This window comes from Athene noctua, chromosome 26 (genome assembly GCF_965140245.1).
Source record: "Athene noctua chromosome 26, bAthNoc1.hap1.1, whole genome shotgun sequence".
Lineage (NCBI taxonomy): Eukaryota > Metazoa > Chordata > Aves > Strigiformes > Strigidae > Athene > Athene noctua.
Window position 1 is genome coordinate 6,870,884 of NC_134062.1, and position 25,719 is coordinate 6,896,602.

General features: G+C 43.9%; 1 protein-coding gene across 1 annotated transcript; it reads right to left on the reverse strand.

The window, feature by feature from the left end:
* Positions 1 to 1,753: 1,753 nt before the first annotated feature.
* On the reverse strand, positions 1,754 to 22,230 carry KCNJ5 (potassium inwardly rectifying channel subfamily J member 5). Its single transcript, XM_074927387.1, has 3 exons — positions 21,810 to 22,230; positions 12,953 to 13,899; positions 1,754 to 2,550 (listed from the first exon to the last, which is right to left on the reverse strand). Exons 2-3 carry the CDS (start codon positions 13,890 to 13,892, stop codon positions 2,183 to 2,185), a joined length of 1,308 nt encoding a protein of 435 aa, XP_074783488.1. The 5' UTR covers positions 13,893 to 13,899; positions 21,810 to 22,230; the 3' UTR covers positions 1,754 to 2,182.
* Positions 22,231 to 25,719: the final 3,489 nt, after the last annotated feature.

Consider the following 25,719-nt stretch of genomic DNA (forward strand, 5'->3'; position numbering starts at 1 on the left):
CCATTTTCCAGACTCTCTATTTCCAGCACCATGTAAGAGACCCAGCAAGCCCTCTCTCATGTTGAATTGAGCTGGACAAGTCATCGCGATGGGCAGAGCTTATATAACATCTCTCTGAGGGGCTGAAATTGCCTCTGACTTTCATAGACCAGTTAGTTTTACTTTCCATTACTACCCTTCTACATTAGGAGTTCACTTCAGCTACAGAATAAAAAGTCCCGAAAAATAATTTTGACACATAATTATTTTTGCAGAGATAGGGTGAGAAGTGAGGGTCTCAGAAAAAAGAACAAACCCTTCTAAGAAACATCTCCCATTTTTCTCCCTATTTTCCTCTCTGTTCCGCTGAGGTTTAGTATGGAAAAAGAGGAAGCTGAGCACAAAAAATAAAATGAGACCTTTTTGAAAAACACTGCTCTCTCCAAGTCTGCAAGATTCTATCTAGAATTGACGGGCATTTCAAATGAAGTTAGTTCACTTCAAAACTTATTGTATAACATAATCGTAAGTTCTATATCCCGGAGGCCAAGCTGACTGCTGCCTTTTAACATGGTATTAAGTACAACAGAGTCATGCCAAGTTCATTTTTCCACCTCCTTCAGAAAGAAATAGAAATTTCTCTTCTATCAACATTATAACATTGGGTCTCTAATTCAATCGTATCTCTGACCCCTATAGACTGTATTCTCTTTGTTTGCACGTCAATAACACCATTGCTTTCTATTTCCAGTTTATCTTCATATTAATATCAAGAGGCAAAACCACATTTAATATCCCTAGTTTGCAGCTCAGTCCATCCCTACTGCAGTATATTTCACAGATATGCATACAGTCCTTCCTCTAGGTAAAACAACTCTTTCATATTATATATTATTCAAGAAATAAAGTTCCATTTTGATAAAAAAGTAATCTGTGGGTATCTTATTTTTTCACCAAATTTTGGAGGGTAAGGAAAGAGATTTTCCCCAAAAAGGCCAATTTTTTTTTCTGTGCTGTTTGTATTTCTGGAAATTTTTCATCTCACAGGCTATTTCTCTTCACCCCTTGCTCTGGATGTGACAATCCCCTTTGGGTAAGTATGATTCTATGCCTTCCTCTTTGTAAAGACCAAAATTGTTAATTTGGTGCTTCACAGGAATAGCAATCTTTGTTGAGCTGTGGGACAAAGCGTGCCTAAAACACTTGAAGAAGTTACTGGCAGGTTGGCTGGTTGTGTCAGTGCATGTTCCCATTAGCTACAGGAACATCAGCATCTAACCCTTTATTTTAAACACATACTTTACAGAAGAGCAAAAAATTATGCAAACTGTTTCTTACCCAGTCCACCTACTCCAGGGACCCTGTCTGAAATTTCAGAACTCCCGGATGGCTACTTACTTCATTTTAAATCATCAACTGGAGCTGAAACTGGGACATCCAGGAAAAAAAAAAAAAAACCAAAACCAAACCAAACCAACCTTCACTGGGGCAAGATCTAAACTTTCTCTGATCATGGACAGCCTATGAAACGTGTCAGAGATTCCATGAAAAGAGTACACAGAGATAGCACTTCAGTTTGAGAAGACAGTCAAAAACATTGGGTAAACATGCTAAAGGTTTGCAGGGAAAGTTGTCCTGTTAATATCAGACATTTCGCAGGAAATAATTCACAACAACTGTAATCCTGGAGGAAAGTGCTAAAATCTATTTGTAAAAATCATCAAGGCAAAGCACTTCACTACATACCAGTTTTTTTCCTCTTCTTTTAATTTAGCAGTAACAATGTCTACAATACATTGACTCATGAATTAAGTGAAGGTATGAAACCACATTCTTCATACTGAGATTGTACATTCTGAATTTTTAAATACCCTCTCCAGGGGGAAGAGTTCTGAACATCCAACGAACATCTTTTGAAACAACCAGTGGTGTGAATTTCAATTTTAGAAGTGATCATATTTAGTGAGCCTTGTCCACAGAGATCAAAATACTTTGCAGACAAGTGCAAAGCTCAGAACCTCACTGTACAGATAAAAGGGGAGGGAAACTGAGGCACAGTGCTGTGCAGTGACTTGCCAGGATCAAGCAGCAGGCAGCAGAGATCTGGACATAAATCCCATTTCTCTGACTCTCAGTCAGTTCCTGACTCGCCAGGCCACAGTCTCCCAGGTTTGTGGGTATCTCCTGTCCAGCCGTTCAGGTGTTATACAGGCAGATCTTCTCTCACCTCTCCTGCTGTCCCATTGGCTCCGTTCAGTCCTGCTGGCTCCCTGCCTTCTTCCTCCTCCTCTTCTTCTTCTTCCTCTTCTTCTTCTTCCTCTTTTGTTGTCTCTGCGTCTCTGCCTCCACCCAGGAGGGTGGCACTGGAGAGGTGGCCGAGGAGCTGGCCTTCCCGGCGAGACTCGGCCAGCTCTTTGGCACAGCACACCGGGGTGTTGGTCTCGTAAGTGCTGTGGAAGCTGTTATAGTCGACTTCGTAAAAATCCTTCTCCAGGGTGAGGACGGGAGTGAAGCGATGTCCCCACAGCACCTCGGTGTCCATGTAGGAGCTGCGAGCCTGGCAGGTCATCCCTGGGTAGAAACAGAGGGGTGTTAAATGCAAAGCTTCCTTACATGCTCACCCAACCACTTCTTTCATTTAAGAGCACTTTCATGTTATCTCCATATCTGATCGCTCTGGGACAGAGAAAAAGTCTTTGCTTAATAAGCCTCACAAAAGCCTTTACCATGAAAAAGCTGAAGCACCCAAAGGGAAAGGGATGGATTCATCGCCATATCTTCAGACCGTTTCCTCAACATTGTGCTTATGGGTTTGAAGTCTGGTACCACTAATCAGCTTCTCTCTGTCCTCACATTGCTCTGCTGAGGGGTTGCTTGCGCGGCTGATACTAACAGCACTTCTGGTGAATTGTGCTACAATGACACCCAACCCTGCCAGGGCACCTCAAATCCTGACCCACACGGCCCCTAAGCAGAACAAACCACTGCTCTGCTCTCCCACTGTGTCTGGCCCCATTCATCTGCGGCAGTATCAGCAAATCTCTCTTGCACTTAGGTCAAGACACCAAAGATGTATAGCTCAAAAGGCAGAGAGGGTCACAACTCTCAGAGATTTACATGGCAAGCTGGCTTTTAAATACCTCTGGAGGGTTCAGTCCAGCTGCATTGGGTTGGCAGAGCCAAACCCCACAACAACAAGAAGTCCAGCTCATAAACTTGTTGAACTCCCATGTCTTAATGGACTGAGAATTGAATGAATCGTGGGCAATATGAAACTGGTATTTGTCAAGCTGCTTCTCAGTCCCAAGGATCAGAGTTTATTTATTTACTTTGAAGAAGTTTAAAGAGAAGCTTTGCAGAGCAGGGATAAGTGTTCAGCACTGGCATAACTGAGAATAAATTCTGTTGGATTCACCTGCCAATGTCAAAGCTGACTTCTCTTTCAAATATTTGTTTTCTGTTTGTCCTAATTATGTTACAACTTTGGAATTAATTCTGGTGAAATTTGGAAATCCTGACCTGACAAAGTCCTCCCACTGTTCTCTTTTGGAGGGTGAGAGATAGGCCTGACTGGAATACATTCAAAACATGCACTTGATTCAGTTCCTGGCCGATACTTCCAAGTCTAAATCCTACAGCCCAAAGCACACAAACAGAAATCTAAAGCAATGCATAGGGGGAAAAACATTGGTGTCAGATGCTTCAGGGAAGAGCGTATGATGTATTCGTATCACATGAGCTCAATTAAGTGACTGAAATCTCAGAGTAATCAGAAAACTTTCCTTAAAAAAAAAAAAGGGGACCTTTGTGAAAAGACGACTACTTTGTTCTCATAATTGCTACAGTCCATTAAAAGACACCCACACAAGCAAGCTCTCTGGAAAGCTTTACTTGTCTCTTATTGCTTTCCTTAGTTTAAAGCTATTGGGCCAGGAGTATGTTAGTTGCTTTTGGTTCTTGAAAGGGAAAAAGAGGGATGGTGACACATACAACCCTGAGAAATTTCCAGTTCTGTACCCTAGACTGAAAAGCCAGTTTTTCCCCCCAAGAAGATCTGCAGGAGTATTTGCTTCTGGGCAGGAACAACGAGTACAGAGCTAGTCATAGTGTTCTAGCCTGCCTGCTTCCTGGGCTGGAAGGAGCTGGGACGTGCAGAGGCTGCTATGAAAAACACAATAATGGAAGAAGAAAATTACCCCAAGTCTTTTTGCCTTAAGGAGAAGCTCTATGGAGGTACAGCATCTGTTCAGAAAACTCTCAACTTTTGCTTTACAAGTGAAAAACCAGCACGGAGACCACTCCTGGCTAGACAGTGACACTTCGACGTGCAGCATCACCTGCCCTGACTCCTCAGCCCTCGAGGTGAGGACTGGTTAATCCTCACTCCCTCGTATCGTCTAGCGGAGCGCAGCTCAACGCCCGGGCAGCTCATGGAGTGCTGCTAATTTCTGAGTCCTGCGACGGTTTTTCTCAGGAGAGCCGTGTCGTTGTTGACCTCCCTGGGCAAGGGCTTTTATTACCGGCTGTTCTGAGGGTCAGTAATGCAGAGCTGCAGGGCTATTCCCATTTTCTGATGCTCCCAGACTGCGAGACAACCAGCAGCATGCGCGTGCAGGGGAAGGAGGCAGGGAAAATAAAGTATCTCCTTTTCCTTTAGACAGAGCCCGAAATGACAAAGGAATTCAAGTGCCTCCTCCAAGCTCCGAGTGCTTTCAAAGCCCAGGAAAGGGAGCAGGAGAGGAGAGTGCCCAGGCTCACAGGATTCTGTCCTGCGAATGAACCGGCTGGTTCTGATCACCGCCTTCCAAGTGCTGCATGAAGGCTTCGTGCAGAAGTCCCCAGGGCCAGGATGGGGTGTCCCTGCTAAATGTGGGGGCCTGAGGCATCCTAAGGGAACTCCTGCCTTATAATCAGGGCCTGAAATAGCTCCTTCCCTGGGGGGGAGTACCTGACAGTGAACCTGAACTCCAGAGACGCAATCACAGTTATCTCCTGCTGTAAGGATTCAATTAAGGAAGGAACAATAGAAAGCTTTCAGCAATCAAATACTGCACACTGACAGCTTCCTGCAGTAGCTGCTTTCTGTAACCCCAGGGGTACACAGAGCCAGCACAATAAGACAACTTGTAATTGCTTCATAATCCCATTCAAATATTCCTTTTTAGCACATGTGCAGTGGTGTTTTAATTGCATGGGGACATACTGCTTGGCAACTCCTACATTACCCAGTAAACAACAGCATTGTCTCTGCTTCAAATTCCATTAAGTGCCTGCTTTGCAGGCTGCCCTGTGCTCTCCAGCCTGGTTAATTAATGCATCTGTAAGGTCCCTAGCTAATTATTGCCTCTGTAACTGCAAAAAGATGACAGAAGAGGTGTGGAAACAATAAACCTTACTTTTATTAAGAGCACATAGATGCAGCCACTTTCCACTTGCCTGCAATGTGCCACCGTGCCCTCTGTGCTCTGAGTATCCAAGTTTCAGCTTGCCACATTGGGCTAAAGTAATTTGCTAGACTAAGGTCTTTCATAGCTGGCTGTGGGCTCTCGGCAAAAATCAGCGGTTTCATTTCATGAAACTTGCTTATCCAAGTCCGTGGGACATCCTGGGTGTAGTGAACCACAAGTACCACACCAACCTTCCCACTGCCATTCTACTTCACTGCAGCAGCCCTGTCGTGTGCAACCCCTGAAGCATCGACATTTTGGAGAGCTCAGGAAATTGAGGGAGATTTCAAACTCTCAGAATTTCTTGCAAAAATAATTGTAGTATTTATGGCCCCGGTAAAGGCTGTTAATCCTTTTCTTGAAGTAGATATAACTACACATGTTGGGTTTAAATGTCACAGATATTTGGTACAGTTATAGAGAAGTTGTACGTGGTGACCTGAGTGTTTCACTTAAATAAGCTTCATGCCAAAAGAATATCCTCATTTTCCTTTTGTCAGTCTAAGTAGATGTGCTTCAAAATTTATCTAAAACAAAGTCATTTTCACAAATTTTTCAAGTGTGTGTGTGTCGTACTTTCTGGATAGTAAGACCATTAGAAGTTTAATTTTCTTCTGAACAATCTGGCTTAAAAATGAAAAAGTATGCTTAATATAAATTTGTACAGTCTGTCAGTTGTGGAAAATGTGAAATGATATGTGAAATCTTCAGCTTTCAAGTTTTAGTTACAGCTTTCTCATCTCTTAATTCAGCAGTTTAGCTTTCAGTTGCAAACAAAAGTCAATTTTAATTGAAAGCAGAAAAAAAGTTTGTACAAAGTTATAAGCAGATGCATCAAGTTTTCAATAAAGCTGGAACCGGTTCCAGACCTTTTAGAAAGCTGGAGACCAGAGGACTGTCTCCTGGTTTCAAGTTCTGCAATAAACATTTCATAGAGTTTTAATGATAATTTCATTATAGCAGAATCCTAAAAAGCAGACTCTTTTTCTGTTGTCTGGAGTCACTACATCACGGATCAATAACAGCGTTTGTGCATGTTCCTGTTTAAGGCAGCCATAGATGCCTTCCTAAATGGTTTGTTTCTGGTTTCCAGTAGATGAAAAGATAGAGGATATATTGCTATTCGTATTAAACCAGGTGTTTCATTACATTCGAGAACAGAGTCGCTGAGGAAAGACTGGTGTGTAAAATAGGTGTCAGGGAACCCTACCAATAAGGCACTTTTCTGTCATCAAAATCAGTTGGGATCAAGCAGCTTACATTTTATCAAAGACAAAGGAACGTTAATACGTGCTGACAAAAAGCAGTTATTTGATGGCTCCCTCATACAGTGCCTGGGTTTTCTGCAGCAGACTCAATGGGAGTTGCAGATTTTGGAACGTTTCACTGCTTGCGGTGCCCCCGATTATTCAACTGGAGCAGATGCTGCTGGCTCTGCCACACTGCTAGGAAAAGTGGAGATTGCTCCCGATTTCCAGGTCTTGTATACCCTTAGGTTACCGGTTAAAAACAAACTTCATTATCACAGGTCACATCTAACCGCATCTGCAGCGGTTTGGTTAGCCAGAGATGCACCAGCAGTCTCTCTTCAACCACTGGAAGATGTATATTTTCATCAAACATACCGTCACCCCCAGTACCTTTACTGGCAGTTTAATGGGAGGGGGCAAGGGCACCACAAAGCATGATCTAACCACCCCAAGAAACTGCCACAGGCTTCAATCTGATCACATCAACAGTAGAGTTGAATCTTTCAGTACTGCTACATGACCTGAACTTCCCCAGTGGGTAGAGATATCCCAACCCCTGGGGCTGCCAAGACAACTTTTCATCAGCCTAAAATTAACTCTCCTCATTTAAATGCCACAGAGCTCAGTGATTATCTGCTGGCAAAATGTCATGTGGATGCTGACTGTATGTTTGCCATACTTGCTAGGCTCTCTCCGCAGTTCAGACACAGATATTGCTGGAAGGGATTTCTCTGTCCTTGTTTTCATACGCTGTTGCATGTGGGGTGACTTCTTCCTTTGTACTGGTTTCACTAAACCTGCCTAATACATCCTCTGCTCCTTGAGCTGAGCTCCACCTACACTACAAGAGCACAGAGGGAGAACTGATGGATTCAGAAGTACAGTGACAGACTGATCTCCGTTAGGATGGCAAGGAGTAGTTATAAAAATTTTAAGTTCTATCAATCTAATTAAGCAATACATGTCTTCAGATTAACATCAGCATTTGGATAGTTATAAAATTTATTAGTCCCTTTGCATTAATTAGACCGAAGAACACTGTAACCTCCAAAAAGTCAATATTCCACCAACTTGAAAAGGAATATTAGAAGGTAGGAGCATGGTGCTCCAATTATTTGTGCTTGTCTCCTTTAGAGGAGGACACGTCTGGGCTTGACTCACTTTGATTTTTACGCCAGAGGAGAGTAATAGGATTTTAATTTATCTGAATGCTCTTCAGGCATCTGAAAGCTCCTAGGCACTGGAAATGGAAAAAGAAAAAGGACCTTATGATTTAAAGATCTTAAATTCAATTGCCACGTCTCTACCAGGCAGGACCTGAGCACCAAGCTCACAGCACGTAACGTCAGGCCCCTTGCAGAGGTATCTGTAGTGATTGCAGAGGCACCTGAGATGACTGGGCCTGCCAACATCTACCTCTGGGGGACAATTCGGCACATGAAAAGAATGACTTGAGACGTCAGTCTCTTCCCTATAGTTATAGAAGCAGTTTCTGTAACGGCTCTGCAAGGTTCTTCTTGTAGGAAACTTATTTATATGCAAAATGCAAACCAGAACAAGACGACAAACCAAACCAGATGATGAATGCATGAAAACTCCATTTAGTAATTGCACCCTTCCTTTGTTATCCCATGAAAATCATGACTGATTTCAGGACATCTTATTTGTGACTACTTCTTTTGGTCCTACATTTACAGCCAGGAATTTTGGTCCTACATTTACAGCCAGGAAATTTTACTATGCCCTCTGTAAAGGTGGATAAATGGAGGTGCAAAAACCCTGCAGTTTGTCTGCACTCTCACAGGGACAGGATGAGGTAAATTATTTTATCACACAGACTCGAAGCCAGAAATATATATGCCTATCCTTCCCTAAGAGTTTATTAAAACTTAATTTAGTGACTGGACTAATCAGGCATCTGGACTATCTCTCGTGGCTTATTTAATGGCACTGGGAAAAAGAGGTAATGAAAACCAGTGAGGACCAAGGCTAAAGTAACAAGCACTGCTATCTCTATGCCCAGACAATAGCAATGCTGGACACTGGAGAGACAGAGTGAGGTTTGCAGGACACCTACTGATAAATCAGGTTTTGGTTAATTGTCAGCAAATAACAGCAGGAGGCTCAAGCTGGAAGAGAGAACCCCTTCAACTTATCTGCTAGAAAGTCTGGTAGGGTATGCAGACTGCGTCATCACATGGAGTGATGGTTTACAGAAAAAAAAAAATAAAAATTGGACTCTTCAATGTTCTCTGATTGAATCAGCCAAATTCTTTATCATAACCCATCTGGCTCTGCATGCACATGGAAGGGGGGTCTGAACCTCCACTGCTCTTCTACATTCCAGCATTCAATTCACAGTCAGGAGGGGAAGGGCGAGAGGTTTGGCCAACATCAGCCAACGGGATGGGTCTAATTTTTTGTTGCCAGTGTGGGAAGCAGAAAGGCAGTGAAAGCAAAAATGTATTCACTTTGCAGATTTTCCACCTTCATTTTCTTCCCTTTTATTGCAGGTCAAATTTGGACCAGCTAATCTTGACAAGTGATAAGGCAAAAGAGAATTAATTCCCTGCAGTCATCTCTGTGCCCAATTCATTAAGCAGGCACTGTGAGTGATGCTGCTGCTTTCAAGATGCCCACGAAGCAGCACTGGAAGTCAGAACACTTGTCACCTCTATCGATCTTCTCTTTACAGTGGTCATTTCACTCAGCACTGATCACAGCAGATCTGACCAGAAACTTAGTCTCCCTTTAGCATTTTTTAACCTCTCCTGGAGTCACAGTGCCTCAACCACCCTAAAATATTGATTGGGAAGACACGTGTCAGCGGACTTTCTGCTGCAACTGGCATCGTGGGTTGGTTAGTAGAGCAGCTGTGGGTCCCTGAGAGCTCTCACTAGAATACAGCCATCTCTATTTTCTTTTTTTAGGAAAATAAAACCATTGCATTTTAGGCTTGCGTGTTGCTATTCTTCAGTGTATTGTCATTTATCCTTTTAAAAATTCAAGTCAATTTGAAAACAAAAACATGGGTTTAAAACACAATGTTTCACTTTGTAAAAAGCCCAACTTGAAGTGTTTAGGAAATTCAAGTTAACTTGAAAACAAAAACATTTGTTTTAAACACTAGTGTTTTCTTTTGTAAAAAAAACAAAACAAAACAAAACAAAACACAACACACAATGACTTGAAGTGTTTCAACTCTTCAGAATCTATTCTACACTTTTCATTTGAAACTAATTACCATCTTTGCCTTCCACTGGATCAGAATTAAACGTAAATGTCAGTACATTTACTGACAGAGTTGCGTGTTTGAGAGGAGACAATACATTATGTTCGTAATATGTGTGTGGTTGGTTAAAGCTATTGGAAGTAGTTATAAAACTGCTGTCCCAAATTTTCAGTGAAAAACATTCACTCTTTTAATCAAGGCCTCGCGCTTAAATTTCTTAAGTCATTTGTGCACTGACAATCGCCGTTTTGACCTGCTTTTGAAATACCTTATGAAAAGAATAGAGCTGTCTTTTCCCCACCAGTGCAGGATGCATTCACAGTAGGATTTGTTGTTGTCTATAAAGATGGAATAAGTTTCCATTAATTTTTACTCCTGACAACAACAGCAGAGCTGAGCCATCTCTGAGACAACACGTAGGACCCGCTCGTCTCTTGTGCGGCATGAACAGGGCTATGTACGTTGACCAGTTGTACCTCTAAACACTGCGATGGTGGCTCCTTATTTTTCACAGGGGTTACTAAGGGAACAAATGGTCTGTTGCATTTTTATACTGCCCTGAACCTGACCAGGTTGTAACACTGTCATGGTTTAATAAAAGTCACGCTGCAAGTCAATGATCATTCCCGAAAGCAGATGGGGCTTGAACAATCCAATAGGGAGAAAGGAACCTGAAGAATTTGCTTGGAGCAAATTTGAAGGTATGGAGGTAGGGATTAATATCCCCCAAACTGCTTTATCAGCATTACAAAGCAGGAAAGCACAAACACAGTGCTTCTGCAAGACACTCTCATTGGCACACCCCCCCACACCCCCCCCCCCCCCGTTACCATACATCATTCAGAAAACCATCTCAGCCTCTGAATCAGATAACAGCACCATCTGAGGTCCGCTCTGCTCTAAGTTCAATACAAACTGGCTATTCTAGCTCTAGTTTTGGAATTTCATAGCCTGAGACCAGAATAATTCATTTCCACAGATGTAGGCTCCTTAATATCATTACACAGTGGCCTGTACAATCCCTCTGGGAGAGGAGCCCATTTGTAAAGCAATGCTATTCCTATGCTATGCTTTTAATTTTGAGGTTGTTATTGACAATGACTTCCTCTCACACATATCTAGAAGAGGCTGAGCTTTCCTAAAAGCAAGGCAGTGCAGTCGCTGTTCAAATTTGATAGTGTCACTGTGTGATGGGGAAAGAGGCTTTAGACAAACAAGGAACTGCACTCCATGCTCAGATTAGGAGGTTCTAATATCTACTAAATATTTAGGCTACAAAATAAGCTTCCATTACAAATCTTTGCCTTTGATAGTCTTTTCCACCCACCCCTTTTGCCACATCTCTACAATACTCTGCTGGGAAAGACTATTTGCTGAGCAAGGCCAAATGAATTCTACTTCTACAATTCAGTGCTCCAACCCAGGTACAGTGCAACCTATATGTAACCTCCCATTAGCTCTGTTTGGAAAAGTCGGCTAGTGCTGTTCACCTAATGACTAAGGGGAGGTACTGGGAAGCAGAATTAGCTCTCTAGAGAGCTGTTTAAGAGGGAAGGTCTGGGATGCAGGAATTGGAGAGACTGTTTCCCCTTACATCTGGTTGTTAGGAGTCTAACAAGGACAGTATCAGTAGTGAGCAAGGGCCAGAATCTGTGACACATGGTGCTGATACCACTGAGCACTCATATCAAGCTGAAAACCCTTGCTGGTGTTTCAGACACAACCCATGCCTCGTCAGGATGGAAAAAAAAATCCAAACACCGTCAACAGAAAAAAACTTGGGTTCACGGTGCCATCTCATAACTAAAATCTTTAAACACCAAAGGGCAAAACTACTTATAAAAGCTTTTTTGCATCTCTGACTCTATGTTTCCACTTCCCTAGATAGCAATTCTCTCCTCAGTGCTGCCTGCAGCCCCATTCCCCTTAAAGGTCTGATTCGACCAGGGCATGCTGCCAAGCCCGGACTCAGAAAGCCTGCCTGAAGGGAGCGTCAGCATCTCGGGGTGCTTAAACCAGCCTGATGTGCTGGAAGCACAGCAGACAGAGCCTGCCAGCTCCTCCTCAAAGCCTAGAATAAATGAGTTAGCTGCAAGTGGTAAAATGACCTCATGGTGCCATGTCTTTTAGTGTAAAGGGAAGAGTAAAAGCATCCTCCACCCCAGCCAGACCCTTGGGAGATAAACTGCACCCCAACTGTGGAAAGGAGCCCGGTGGCCTCAGTGGCCATCCATTCGCTCAGCTTGTTGCTCAGCACACCGCCACCTCCCTGTTCTACACGTTGGAAAGCTGAGGCACACAACTTTTCCAGATTTATTATATATGGACGCAGACTTCTTTCATCGCCTGCCACAAATACACCCATAGGAGGAAATTGGGAATCAGCTGAGTATATCTCCTAATCTACCCATTACACAGCATTGTTTTAAGCTGTTAAACAGCTGCTGGGTTGCAAGAGTCACAAAAGCAGTTTCTGTATTTTTCCTCTTTGAGCTCCTTTTGAAAATATATGTCCTGCATCATGTGCAAGTCATTCAGTTTCAGCACATGCTGTTTTATGGGATATAGTAATACTTGGGCACTTCCTTCATAGGCTCCATTAAAAAGCAACACTACAGCAATACCTAAAATAGCACAGTTACAGCCAATTTTTAATAAAGAGGAGAAATGGAAAAAGATTTGCACCATGAATTTTGATCACAGGAAAGAGGACCACAAGAGACCTCATGAATTCCTTTAGTTCATTCCTTTTTCCCATGGATCAGTTCTAAGTGATTATGGACAACTCCTCGACTAAACCCTTGGTCTGACTCCTGGACTTATGAAAAGGGTGTGAAACACTACAACATGAGCTAAAGGACCCATCTTTTAATTGCTAGTTATCTCAGACCACAATACCCCACCTGAATCAGTCACTAGAGAAGGACAGATCCCAACATGTTTTCAGTCCAGGTGACACTGACAGTGAAATCTTAATGCCAAACTGCACTCCATTTTTCCCCTTCCCTCCTTAAAATTGTGACTGATTTTTGACAAGTCCTTACCTGTTGCTTCCACCATTCCTTCCAGGATGACCACAATTTCAAACTCCTCCTTTTCCAGTTGGGTGCGGGACATCTCCCAGAAGGGGCTTTTCTCATTGATTTCATGTGAGATGATAAGAGGTGACACCAGGAACAATCTGTCATCTCCAGTGTCAAATCCCACGTTGATGTCTGTTTGGTTCAATGGGATAAACTCTCCTTCTTTGGTCTGTTTGGACTTAATCAGTTTGGCTCTAATGGAAGCCTCAACAATGTGGGAATTGCGAAGGTCTCCAACCCGGAACATGAGACAGAGCTTCTCATCCCTCATGGAAATCACTGCGTTGTTAGAAAACATGAGGGTTTCAGCTCTCTTCTTTGGTTGGCTGATCTTGACAAACATGCATCCCACCATGAACGCATTGACGATGGAGCCCAGAATAGCCTGGATGAGAAGCAGTACGATGCCCTCCGGGCACTTCTCCGTTATGACCCTATAGCCATACCCAATTGTTGTCTCAGTCTCGATAGAAAACAGAAATGCAGAAACAAATCCACTGAGGTTTTCAACACAGGGGATCCAGTTCTCATCTTCAAGATGGTCCAGGTCTCCCCGGATATAGGCAATGAGCCACCATATGAACCCAAAAAACAACCAAGTGATGGTATAGACCATAGTGAAGACAAGAAGGTTAAAACGCCACTTGAGGTCCACCAGCGTAGTGAAGAGGTCACTAAGGTATCGATAGGTTTCTTGGACATTTCCATGGTGCACGTTGCACTTGCCACTCTTCTCCATGTAACGCTGACGTGGCTTCTTACCTTCTGCTGAAATGAGGCGGGTTCGGTCCGTGGCAATGGGGACATCATCCCGAGCCTGTTTGGGAATCTTCTTAGGCTCTCTGGATGTAACTCCGATGTCCATGTCCTGGTTCATGAAGATCCTAGAATCTCCGGCCATGGCTGGGCTGGAGGAGAACAAAGAAATAAATTTTAAGGTAGGAGGAAAAGAGCTGAGACAAAAGGCATTTTGTTTACTCTCTGAACCATTACAACAGACCCAGTCAATAAACATTGCAAATATTAATGTTACACTGACACGCTTGGCCCCGTGCTGGTACAGGGCTGGATGCAAGCTGATTGGACATCAGGAAAGCTTTTCGCTAAGGCCATGTCTTTCCTCTTAGTATTGTTTTGGGAAACACTTTGAAAGGCTTCGGCTCTTCTCTCACAACAGCCGCTTGCTAAATATAATGCTGCATTGAACTCGATGTTAAATACTGATTCATACTACACAGTCTCTTCAGACATGAACCAGCTGCCAGTCACTTTGCTTAATGCACTACTGGAACCTCAGAAAATATGGTGATGAGCATGGTCTGGGAGTCATGAAAGAGGTAAACCTTTTTACAGCTGTGGTGGTTTTGTTGGGTTTTTTTTTCTTTTTTTCATTTTTTTAAACCCAAAGTTTGCTTGAGATCACAACAAGGAGCAAAGTAAAGATACACCAACAAGTATTTTCAAGAGGGACTGGAGTTTTATGTCTCAGGTTTTGGGTACGTACCAAGAGAAACCATAGAAATTAACAGAAAATGCTGAGTGCCACTGTCTACCTAAATCTCACATAAGTCTAAATTATGCATGAAGGTTTCCCTTAGAGTCAGCAGAGAAAGGTACCTCCAGGGATAATTCAGATTTCAGGAGTGCTGAATCACCTTCTGGAAATACACACCCCATCCACAAATTATTCTGCGAGCCTGGGCTCCAAATGTGAAGTTTAATTTTAAATTAAAATTTAGCTTTTAGTTTAGCATCTTGAATTACGTGTCAGAAGGTGTGATGAATCCAGGCCTACTGCTAGTCAGATACATCAGAACCCACCCCTTTACTTCATCTGGCATTAAACAAAAATGCCGGACACTTTTAGAAACGTGACAGACAGCTATTAAAAAGCCCACTGATGACATGCAAAACTGTGCTTAACAAGGTACAAATAAGTAATACAAAACGATGGCTGCAGTGATATCTGGAGGTTATAATATAACGTCCCTTTTACTGAGATGGCTAGATACTCTGTGAAAAAAACCCCACACGTGATCTATTGAAAAATGAGAGTCTGAGTGCAGGGCACAGACGAAATCTCTGTGAAAGACTACCTAAGAAGCCTTAGGGATATCAAAGATAGAGTAGCAATATTTTCTATGGTGTTCATTCTCTGCATTGTCCCCTGCAAATCCTATTAAAACCTAACTAAATCTATTACTGCTCCCTCTATCTTTAATCTTCTTATGCGCCTCTGAATGAGGAAAGGTGTAGAGATACAATTAAGAGTATCTTGGGAAAGACAATTTTAAGATCGAGCAAAGTAGCTTCATCTTTTCGGTATTAAAAAGCACAAAGGGTGGGCGGGAAGGAAGCAGAGGCAGGATGAATAAATGAAGCAACAAATTTCCACTTCCATTCTGCTGTAGCCAAGTCTGGTTAACAGCAAAGAATTACTCTTAGCCCTTGTATAAGTCACCATCAATCATTACTCCAACGAAGCAGCCAGAGCCCGCTGCTGGAACCGTACCCGCTGGCTCTGCTCACCAGGGAGCCCGGCCATCTGTCCACAGCGCCGTCCCAAAGCTGCTCGTGCTGGCACATTTGCCTGGTTTGAAGGGTTTGGGCCAGGGCTGAGCCAGTGCAGCCACAGGACGGGGTAAATAATAGGGGTTAATGATGCTGGGGTGGTAAATTAGGAGGAATTAGGTTTGCTACCCCCACTGCATATGATCCTGGATGTGGGACAGATAACCCCAGCACTGTGCTCTTCACTTCCTCAAACTGCAACACCAAGGATTTGGGCAGAATATTAACCCCTCTATTCCCTTCACTTCTGAAGGCAGGACTCCTGAGGGCTGGCTCACGGTATTTTTAGGTACATCTTCAGCCATTTTCCACTACTTGTTGCAAATTTGAATTTCCTGGGCCATTGGCCTGGCTCTCTGCTGCCCTATGGTGAGAGTCCATTCCCAGGTCTGCAAAGGCTCTGCTAGATGCTGTCGAATTATAAGGGTGCAGATTGTTCCTCACCTCACAACATGTGACAGCATATGCCAAGTGCGACTCAGAACAATCCCACAATTTTTTTTTCTCCTCTTTAATAGGGAAAGAAACATCCCATCCACTGACTAAAAGAGAATTAGGTACTGAGAAGATCCGCCTTGCTTCCTTCTTATGGATATTACTTTTGATCTTTGCATTGTATGATTAATCTAAAATGACTCCTTTTGGACTAAAAAGCTTTTGATCAAGCTGCGTGTACAAATATCAAAACAGCCAAGTGTTGCATGTTTTCAATTTTTAAAAGAATTGTTTTAAAGATAATTTTGTTATAGGTTGTATTTGAAGCTGAGTTTCGCTCACACGGATGCTATGCAAGAGAGAACAATCAATTCCAAGATAATCTATAGTGTAAGGTTTCCTATTTCAGATCCATACCAAAAAGACCAGAAGGATCTTGAAAGATATTAAAAAGAACATGCTAGAATAAAAACAATCAAAAAGCCTAAATCCCTAGAAATATCACTCTGGTGAGGCAGGCTAGAGGGACTGCCCATTAATGAAAGCACAGGGAAACCTGCTTTAAGGAGAACACTCAAGGGACTGGCAACATCACTTCTCTAATGCTGCTGATCTTTAACAATAGGTCAAGTGAAATCTTTCTGGAAACCTTCAGGAACACTTTACAAGTGGTCCATTAAAGCAGAAGAATTCCTGCTGTATATGAACTTTACTGACAGCTTCAGTGGCATTACAGTTTCCCTCAATATTTAAACTTAAAACTCTTCCATTGTAGTATAAGTGTAACCTCAGTATGTGGTTATTGAAAACAATTAAGCAGATGAATCTCTGCATTCGATTCTTTAAAAGAAATAATGTTGGGTAGCAGTCTGAGCACAGGTTTGGATGACTAGTCAGCTTTCTGTTCCAATTTATTTCAGTATTTTTTCTCTTAATTTTGAGAAAATCACTGCTTTTCCCTCTGCCTTAATTCCCCAACTGTAAAATCTGTGATATGGATATGACTGGTCTGCGAGATCCTAGGCACAAGAATCTTCTAGGAAATTTGCTGTCGTTCCCTTGTTATTTTATCTGCTCTGGGAAACTTTAGCACAAATGAGAAGATGCTGTAAAAGGAGCACTGTACCTATGTAAGGATTTGGTTAACTCCTTCATTGTATAATGTACTGATAATGTACTGCCACTGCTATCAAGCACACACATCTTCTCCAGATAATGGTAATTACGTGCAAGCATCTCACAGAGATTCAGGCTTCGGTTTGTAAATCACTGCTCCCTCCAGCAAGGAGATCTGTGAGATGAAATTGCCTCTTATAGTCACATGCACCGTCCTGTTTCATTGGCATTTACCATCTTTGGTTAAACGAAGCCAGGATAATAAAAATGTCACTTTTGTACAAAGCTGCTTTCCTTTTGGACAGGCTACTGCAAAGGGAGATGTGAGTCAGTGCATTATCAACCTCGCAAAGAGGCTTTTTATCAGACTTGCTGTTGCTTAGGCTTTTGCCCAGATGACAGACTCGGGGCAGGCGGTGACATTTAGGGCTCTTAGATTTGCTGAAGAAGAGTCAAGCTGGGGTTAGCTACGTATCTTCAGGAGGTATTGTTTTGCAGAGCTGTCTACAAGCCCTGCCTGAAAGAGCTGATGTGCCTCCTGATAGCTCTAAATCTTCGGGATAGAAATCTGCTGAAGACATTGCAGAAGGTAAACCAAGAGAAGTCTGCAAAAAACGTTTTCCCCCGCTGACCACGGTGACTTTTCCAATTTAAATAAGTGCTGATCTTGCTTAATAAATGCATGTTTCTGTGGGGATAGGATTTGCTTCCAGAGAGGTCTAAACTGGCAGGCAGGAGGAGTTTGAAGACATGAACTTGTCAAGTTTGTGTAAAAAAAAGCACTTACTTTTGTTTTCAACCTAATGCCTGTGTTTTCCTGCATTATGAGGATAAATGAGCAATGGTTCTTCAGTAAACACCCCCCCCCCCCCTTCCCAAATCAGGATTCTACTTAATTCTGTCATCTCTTTTCCCAAAGAGTCCTATACTACTTGACAAGCAAGCAATACGGCAGTAAATATTAAACAGGTGATTACTGAAAAACTTGACCTGGTTCTTTTGCTGTTTGTTAGCCCACACTACATAAAACAGAGCCTAGGTTTCTGTCCCCACATTCCTCTGGGGCACATACTCTCCTTTAGGTTACACTGCTGCAAAGGAATGAAATTATGGGATAACCTTTCCCATCATCCTTTTATTTTCTGCCTGTGTACGACTGAGACTGAACGATGCCAACAGGAGATTACCTTTCAAGGCATACGTATGCATGTGAGAAAAAGAAAGGCAGGGAGATTTTGTGCAAATCATGTCATCTTTCACTTTTCTGACTTACAAAGAGAGATTGTGGTGGCTGCCTCTTTGGCAAGTGCTTGGAGATCCACAGGTGGAGGGAGCGACGCGAAGGAGTTACGCTATTCAAACCCAGGGCAAAACGTTCAAGGAAACTGCACAAGAAGGGAGACCCGTGGCACTTCACTAATAAACATGTGGTTCAAAAGCTCCCTCATCCAAATAATTGCTTTTCAAAGTGTAATCTCACTCAGCACTGGAGTAGGAAGATGCCTCTCATTTCCTCTCTGAGTTTTCATTAAGTCGCAGCACTGCTTTTCTAACATGCTGACAGGCACGATTGTACAACGGGGTTCCTCTGGGGCTAGAGGAGACACCCACCCACAAGTACACAAAAAAAGGTGAGTGATGATTAACGAGGCAGCTACTAACGAAGCAGGATGACTTTGTGCTTGTTACAGAGCTGGGCCGATGACGGCGCCTGTCTGCTTAGAGTTCATTAGGCTCAGGAATACTGAAACAGAAGGTGTTCAGTCTCTCAAAAGAAAATACCTTGTAAGAAAATCTCTTTGGGTAGGAAGCTAATTTGACACAAACACAGAACTTAGAGATATTTGCACTTTACTTTTATCTGCTAATTGCCTCCCAGTCTATCCTTCTCCCCAGCAGTGCTGGATGAGCACGGTTCTAACACCCCTGAGCCCTTTCAGTGTCAGTTGTGCGGGAGCAATGTGCCACCCCCGTCTTCCCAGAGTATCCAAAAGTTTCACAGTGTTCAACACAGGTGTCACATGCTTTAAAATTTAATTTCTTTAAGATCTGTGGAAGAAGAAAGTGCTCTATTTCCCATATTTCAAGGTGGGGAAATGAGCCACAAAGACACTTGCTTCTTCCACCCTCCCATTGGGAGTCTGTGGCTGGGCAGGGAATTAAATGTAGAGTTTCCAAAATCCTAAACGAGTGCCTGTAAACACTGCACCACTCTTCTGCCCTTCCACCAATCCAGCAGCAGCGAATACAGTCCTTGTCTGCTTCAGGTGTGTCTAAAGATTACTCTGAAAAGCCTACGTAGCCTGATCTATCAGCATGAATAACCTAACAGTATTATTTCTAATGTCAAGAAATAATGTTTCTGTTCTCTCAGGTAGCTACAGGTTTCAAATAGATTTTTTTCCCCTAGCTATGGATTAAAGTATAAAAAAATCCCATATGTAACACAAGTTTGCAGTTGCATTAAATATATTGACTTCAGACCAATGCAGAAAAGAGTGAAGAAACGAAACTGTAATGAGAATAGAGACTAGGGTGGTTTGGGTTTTTTTCCCAGGAAAAAGATGAAAACAAGAAAATGCCTTATGAGACATCATAAAGACCCCAGTGTACAGGCTATAACAATTTGTTATAGAACAAAGACTGGAGAACGTAGAGTTTCCATGACATAGGGTGTATCTGCTACTTGATATACTACAGTTTGAATGCACAGGGTGGATGGGAGGATACAATCCCCGTAACTTTCAGGCAATTACCTTATATACACTTAATTCAATTAAAGAAGTTGAGCATAAAAAGTCTGTGTGCAAAGGATGCAATCACAATATTATGATCTTAGGTGTTTTTCTTAATTTTGAACAGTCAGGTGATATTTTCCCTACCAATAAATAAAGCTTGAAAATAAACCAATTTGATCCTTCCATCCCTAAGTGACTTTGCCTGAGGCACTCTGCAGCCTCCCTGTCCCTGTCCTTTTACCCCGGACTCTATTTTTAGGGGGACCTTATGGTGTCATTGAAGATTTGACCGTTAACTTTCAACCAACACAACTGAACAAAGAAAAAGAGACACTTTTGTCCTGATAAGACACTCCTGTTTCTCCCGCTACTGGCTGTTTACACATAGCACACGCTGAATACGGGGGAAAGCAGAAGCTCAGTTCTAAGAGAAAATCTTGCCCCCAAGACCACTAACGTTCCTGTTCCCCATTGTTTAGATATTTCAGCATTATAACAACTGAGAATCACTACGTAATTTGCAGCTAGATTAAATGAAATACAATAAAATTGAAGGATGTTAATACTGCTTCACACTTCTCCAGTAACTTGCACTCAAACGGTTCCAAGATGACCTGACCAAATGCAGGGTCCTTCTGCCCCAGACATTCAGCAGTGACGTTGGACCCACTGTGCAGACAAGAGACGATGAGTCACAGAGAGACAAACTGAGGGACTCCAATACCAAACTGCTGGTTAAGTCCTAGTGCTCACCCCAAATGTCCAAGTGGCTCTCCTGACCCAAACGGAATAGAAAATGAGACTCTTATAGAAAAGAGTCCAGAGATTTGTCTCAGAACATGACTCCAAAACTGTTTGCCTTTTTCAGAGTCTGTAATTGGGCTGGAACCTTCCAGAGATGGAGAATTTTCTCTCATGGGAACCAGAAATGATCCTGATCTCTTATCTCCAACTGAGTGGGAACAGTGGGGGCAAGAACAGAACCCCAGAAGTGAAATAATTCCCCCAACATGAACACTGCCAGACACACTTCCCACAAACTGTAGAAGATACTGTTGGATTGGTCAAAGAACTAGTGAGAGAAGCCAGTTTTGTTTCCCTCTGAGCTACTCCACTATGAATCCAAGGTAGCTGTCTACTTACAAGGGTGCAGGAGGAAGGACCTGCTTGATTACAGAATCCCCCAAAGTCAGACAGTAAGCTTTTTGGCACAGAGACAGTTTCTGCCAATTCTCAAATGGTTCCTGAAACTCTCAGGTCAAAACCAAGTGGGAGACATGCTGTATAAAAGTTAGCAAGTTACTCCCAACCAGCACGTGCTAATACAAAAAGGAGGACTCCGGGCACCTTTCTAACAGGACATTCGTGAAAAAATTAGTCACACTTTCACCTCCCAGAGACATGAACACCCCTAAGGATTCCCAATGCACTGAATTGCCTGTCCCGTCCAAGGGCTGAACATGTCACTTCATCATCTGGAGACTACACAGCGAGGGCTCTTTAAACCCTAAACTGCCTAGTAAGTATCTTTATTATAAAATAATTTAGTCTTTGACTCTCGGTGAGGATTATGGAGTCACTCCACACATTTCAGGGCTGCTTATTGATCAGTCTCCCCCTGCCCATCGTATTCCAGTGAGCTCCACTAACCTGGTATCCGAGCAGTTCCCCATTTTTAATGTCTTTTCCTGCATAACACCTTTACTAGATCTGACAGTGCTTTTGCCCAAGATTAACATCTAATCTCCGGCTTCCCAAAGAGTTGCCCAGCAGCTGGCGAGTTAGACAACAGCACATCTCTAGCCTGGCAGGTTTGGGGATAGAAACCTGGCTTTCATCTGACCCCGCAGCTGCTTGTCCTCCTGCCTTCTGGGCTCCTGATCCTCTGCAAGCAGAGGAGAGGAAAAAATGAACTGAAAAAAAAAAAAAAAAAACCCAGATAAAATCAGGTAACTTACTTGCTAAGAGCAGCTCTGCATCAGTCTTGTGCCTTGGCACTTGGGGGGTACAGGAGGGTGACAGGACTGAGAGGTAGGCGAAGTAGCTGCTGGAAAAGTGTCCGATCCATGCCATCACCAGGGAGCTGGGGTCGTCTTCTGGTCCCCGGGCTGTCTCCTTCCTTCTTCCCTCCGCCTGGTATTAGAAGACATTTAGGCGGCACAGAGGATGCGGGCGCACTGTCCCTAGGGGGTCCCTGATCTCCCCCGCACAGGGCGCTCCAGACCCTCACCCCCAGTGCCTGCAGGGCTACTTTTCCCTGCGGAACGCCTGCCTTTCCTCGCTCCTGCTCCCTCCCGTGACGGTGAATTCTCGGGGGTAGGAGGCTTTTGAAAGGGCTGGGGCAGAGGGGAGGGCGCGGAGAGGGCTGCGTGTGATGGGGAGCATCATCTGTTCTGAATGAGCAGCGCAGGGAGAGGTGGCGGGAGGGAAAGCGGGGAGGGGTTTAAACCGCCGCTTTGCACAGAAAGGGCTGCCTGGGGGCGGGGGGGGGGAGAAAAGAGGCGTCTGTCAGTGCCTTAAGAAAACGGCAGGCACCCTGCCCCCCCCTACCCCCACACCGCCTTGGCCTCCCCTTCCCCTGAGCTCCCCTTTCTGCTGGGGGCTGGGGGGCTGTCAGGTTTTTAGGGGGTGGGGGCTGCTGCGTTCTTGTTTTCAAAACCACGCAAACAGCAATCCCTAAAAAAAGAAAAGGAGGATGGGGGCAAGGCAGAAGCTGCACATTTAACAGGCAGCACATGTGTGCAGAGTCATCGGCGTTGGGAAACTCTTCCAGGCTGGACCGAGGAATTTGGGAAAAGTGGGGAGAAGGAGGGAGAGCGCGATTCCTCCCCTTGGCTGTCAACCATCAGGCTGCTGAAATGGTGTTTGCTGACTGAGTTGTGCTGTTTGCCTCTGATCCAGCTAGTCCCAGGGAATGCTCTCAAAGCTCTTCACTGCTTTGCTGTATTTTCTGTCTTTCTCCTTTTTTTTTTTTAACATCGATAATACCACACTGTCTCCCTAGCTTAGTAAAATATTTCCTCTCCTGAAAAGCAAATGTCAGGCCAGCTGCATATGTGAGACAGATCTGCCTGGTGACTACAGGTTACCTTCAGGCTTTGTTGCCCTGTTCCCCTAATCCTGCCCCCTCTCCTCCCCAATTGTCCGTTCCAGGACCACACGCATTACACCCATCAGAAATGCTTTCACAGAAGATCTTCTGGTCAGGAAAAGAGAACTTGTCAAAACCAAAGCACTGCACAGGAATGTGTCAGTATTGCTGGAATCGGAAAGCTATTTTTGCCATGTTCTGCTTTGAATGACTTTCAATTTTTAAAATATTTTAAAATTTACACTATCACTAATGAAATACGTCAGCATTTTTATTTTACTGCATGGACATTTTGCGACTTATTATTTGCATTCTGCTTTGGGGACAGGAAAAATATTGAACTAGTGGAACTCCCTGTAGAACAGAAAATCTGATTCCCAACCACCTTAAACCTAGGATAAGTATCACCTTATTATGGAAGCTAGACTGGAAAAATTCAAAGGCAGACATGCTAAAGAGAGGGAAATAACCACAGCTTTGCATATCATAATCATATTGCACTGGGGACTGGGTTAAGGAAGCACATCTCTATACACATAACACTTTTTACCAGGGTTGTTCTGTCCATGGAGCTTGGATCTGGCCAGGTGGGGTAGGAACCTGGAGCCACACCAAAGACTTAGGCCATTAAAAATGAGTTTTGCAGCTGTAATTTTGCTTTTCCACCTGCTGTTAGCTCATATTTCCAACCTCACCACAGTATGGGCGGTGAGATCAGAGTAGCCAGCTTGGCTCCTGTTTCTCACGCATTAGAACGGTGCTACCCCATCTAGCACAGAGGACTAAATTCACATCAGAAGGGAAACTATTTTCAATGAAAGTAAAAGTCATGGTAATAAACCGTTGATTAAATCCTACAAAATTCTGTTAGATCTTCTGCCTGCTCATAGCTGTTAGGAATGCTCTTTTCAGCAATATTTGTTTTCTCTTTTAGGAGTATGTCTATGGTACATGAAGTATCCTTATAAACATGCTGTTTGGGGAGTATGTTAACAGCTTTGTTTTGTTTTTACAGTAATTCACACAGCATGAGAGTCAGCCCCCCCTTTAAAGCCATAACGTTGGATTTCAGAGCAGGTTAAGTCCCAGGATGCTGCTTCACCAACACTAAGGACAGTGTCACCTTCATAAAGGCATCAGGTTTGCTTCTTTCATTTAATCTCTTTTAATAAGATTTAGAATGAATTTTTGTGCTAGGAAAAGCTGTCCAGCCAGCAGCCCTAGAGGAAGAGACTCTCTGCAAGTCTGCAAAGCTGGAGTGACATGGTCAGGGTTAGGAGAAGCCTTCCTCCCACGTCCCACACACACTCATCCAACTCATCTCCGCTACAAACCCACTCGACGACAGCTTCTGCGTGGACGGGGGTCTCCCAGCCGTGCAGAGGAGTGGGCTCACAGTGTGGGCATTTCTGTGCTGACCGTTTGCCCACCTTGAGCTACACCATTGCACTGCTCACAGGCGAGAGCTCACGGTGCTTCATGCTATGGAAATAAAACCATTTTCACGTTCTGAGCAGACTCCTCTGTTTCTTCTGACAGGAGTGAAACTCTGCTGACAGGCACTGCCATCTGCTGGCACCGCGTCCTTCCACCCATCGCCCTGCAAACACTGACAAAAGTGGGGCACGTTGAGGGTTTAAAGCCGAGTCGGGATTTTCACAGCACCCACTAACCTGTGAGGCTGCAGAAAGCCCCATTTCCCCAACATTTCACATGTATTATTCAGCTGGAAAGAACAGACCTTCCCCCAAGGAGATTTGTCAGTTCATGAGCAGCAATATAATTCTGACCCTCTTCTCTCTTTGCCACAGCTCTGCCGATGCCTTATGCAATTATACGGTGCTGTGCTCACACCTCTGTCCAGATGTGAGCTCCGGGGAGAGCCTGGGATTGCAGATGCTGCCCAGCACACAGCCTGAGCGCATCTGTGTGCCGCAGGACCTGGTACACCAGGCTCAGTACAAAGCACGGCAAAGGCCACAGAAAAGAGGGCACTTGAGAGGTACCTTGCACTTCAATCAATGTTAAAGGCCTTTTAGGAGCCATTTATTTAATCGCCAGAGAGGTTGTACCTTCTGCATGGGTCCATATGCATCTTGGTAGACTTCTGCTTCTGTATTCCCACACTGTGAACTAGTGCATCATTTCATGTATTATTTCAATAGATATCTTCTAATTTCACAGAATCCCAGAATCATCCAGGTTGGAGAAGCCCTTGCAGCTCCTCCAGCCCAACCATGACCCTCACCCTGACCGTTCCCAACTCCCCCAGATCCCTCAGCGCTGGCTCAGCCCGACTCTTCAACCCCTCCAGGGATCCCGGGGACTCCCCCCCTGCCCTGGGCAGCCCATTCCAACGCCCAACAGCCCCTTCTGCACAGAAATCCTTCCTCAGAGCCAGCCTGACCCTGCCCTGGGCAGCTTGAGGCCATTCCCTCGGGGCCTGGCGCTGGGGCCTTGGCTCCAGAGACTCATCCCCCCTCTCTGCCCCCTCCTGGCAGGGAGTTGCAGAGGGCCAGGAGGTCTCCCCTCAGCCTCCAGACTAAACAACCCCAGTTCCTGTACTGATTAAAGACAAGCCAGACTGGAAAACAGTTTTTCAGTCTCCAAACTACACCTCAGTCAGTCGGCAACACCAATGCACCCTTGCTAAGGTTGTTAAAAAGTTGTCACTGGCCTCACAAGTTTGAAATGTGTTAGAGAACTCCAGGTACCAGCTTGCTGCAGAAGGGCAGATTTAACACCAAAGGGCAGTGCAGGTCGGGTGTACTCTTGGG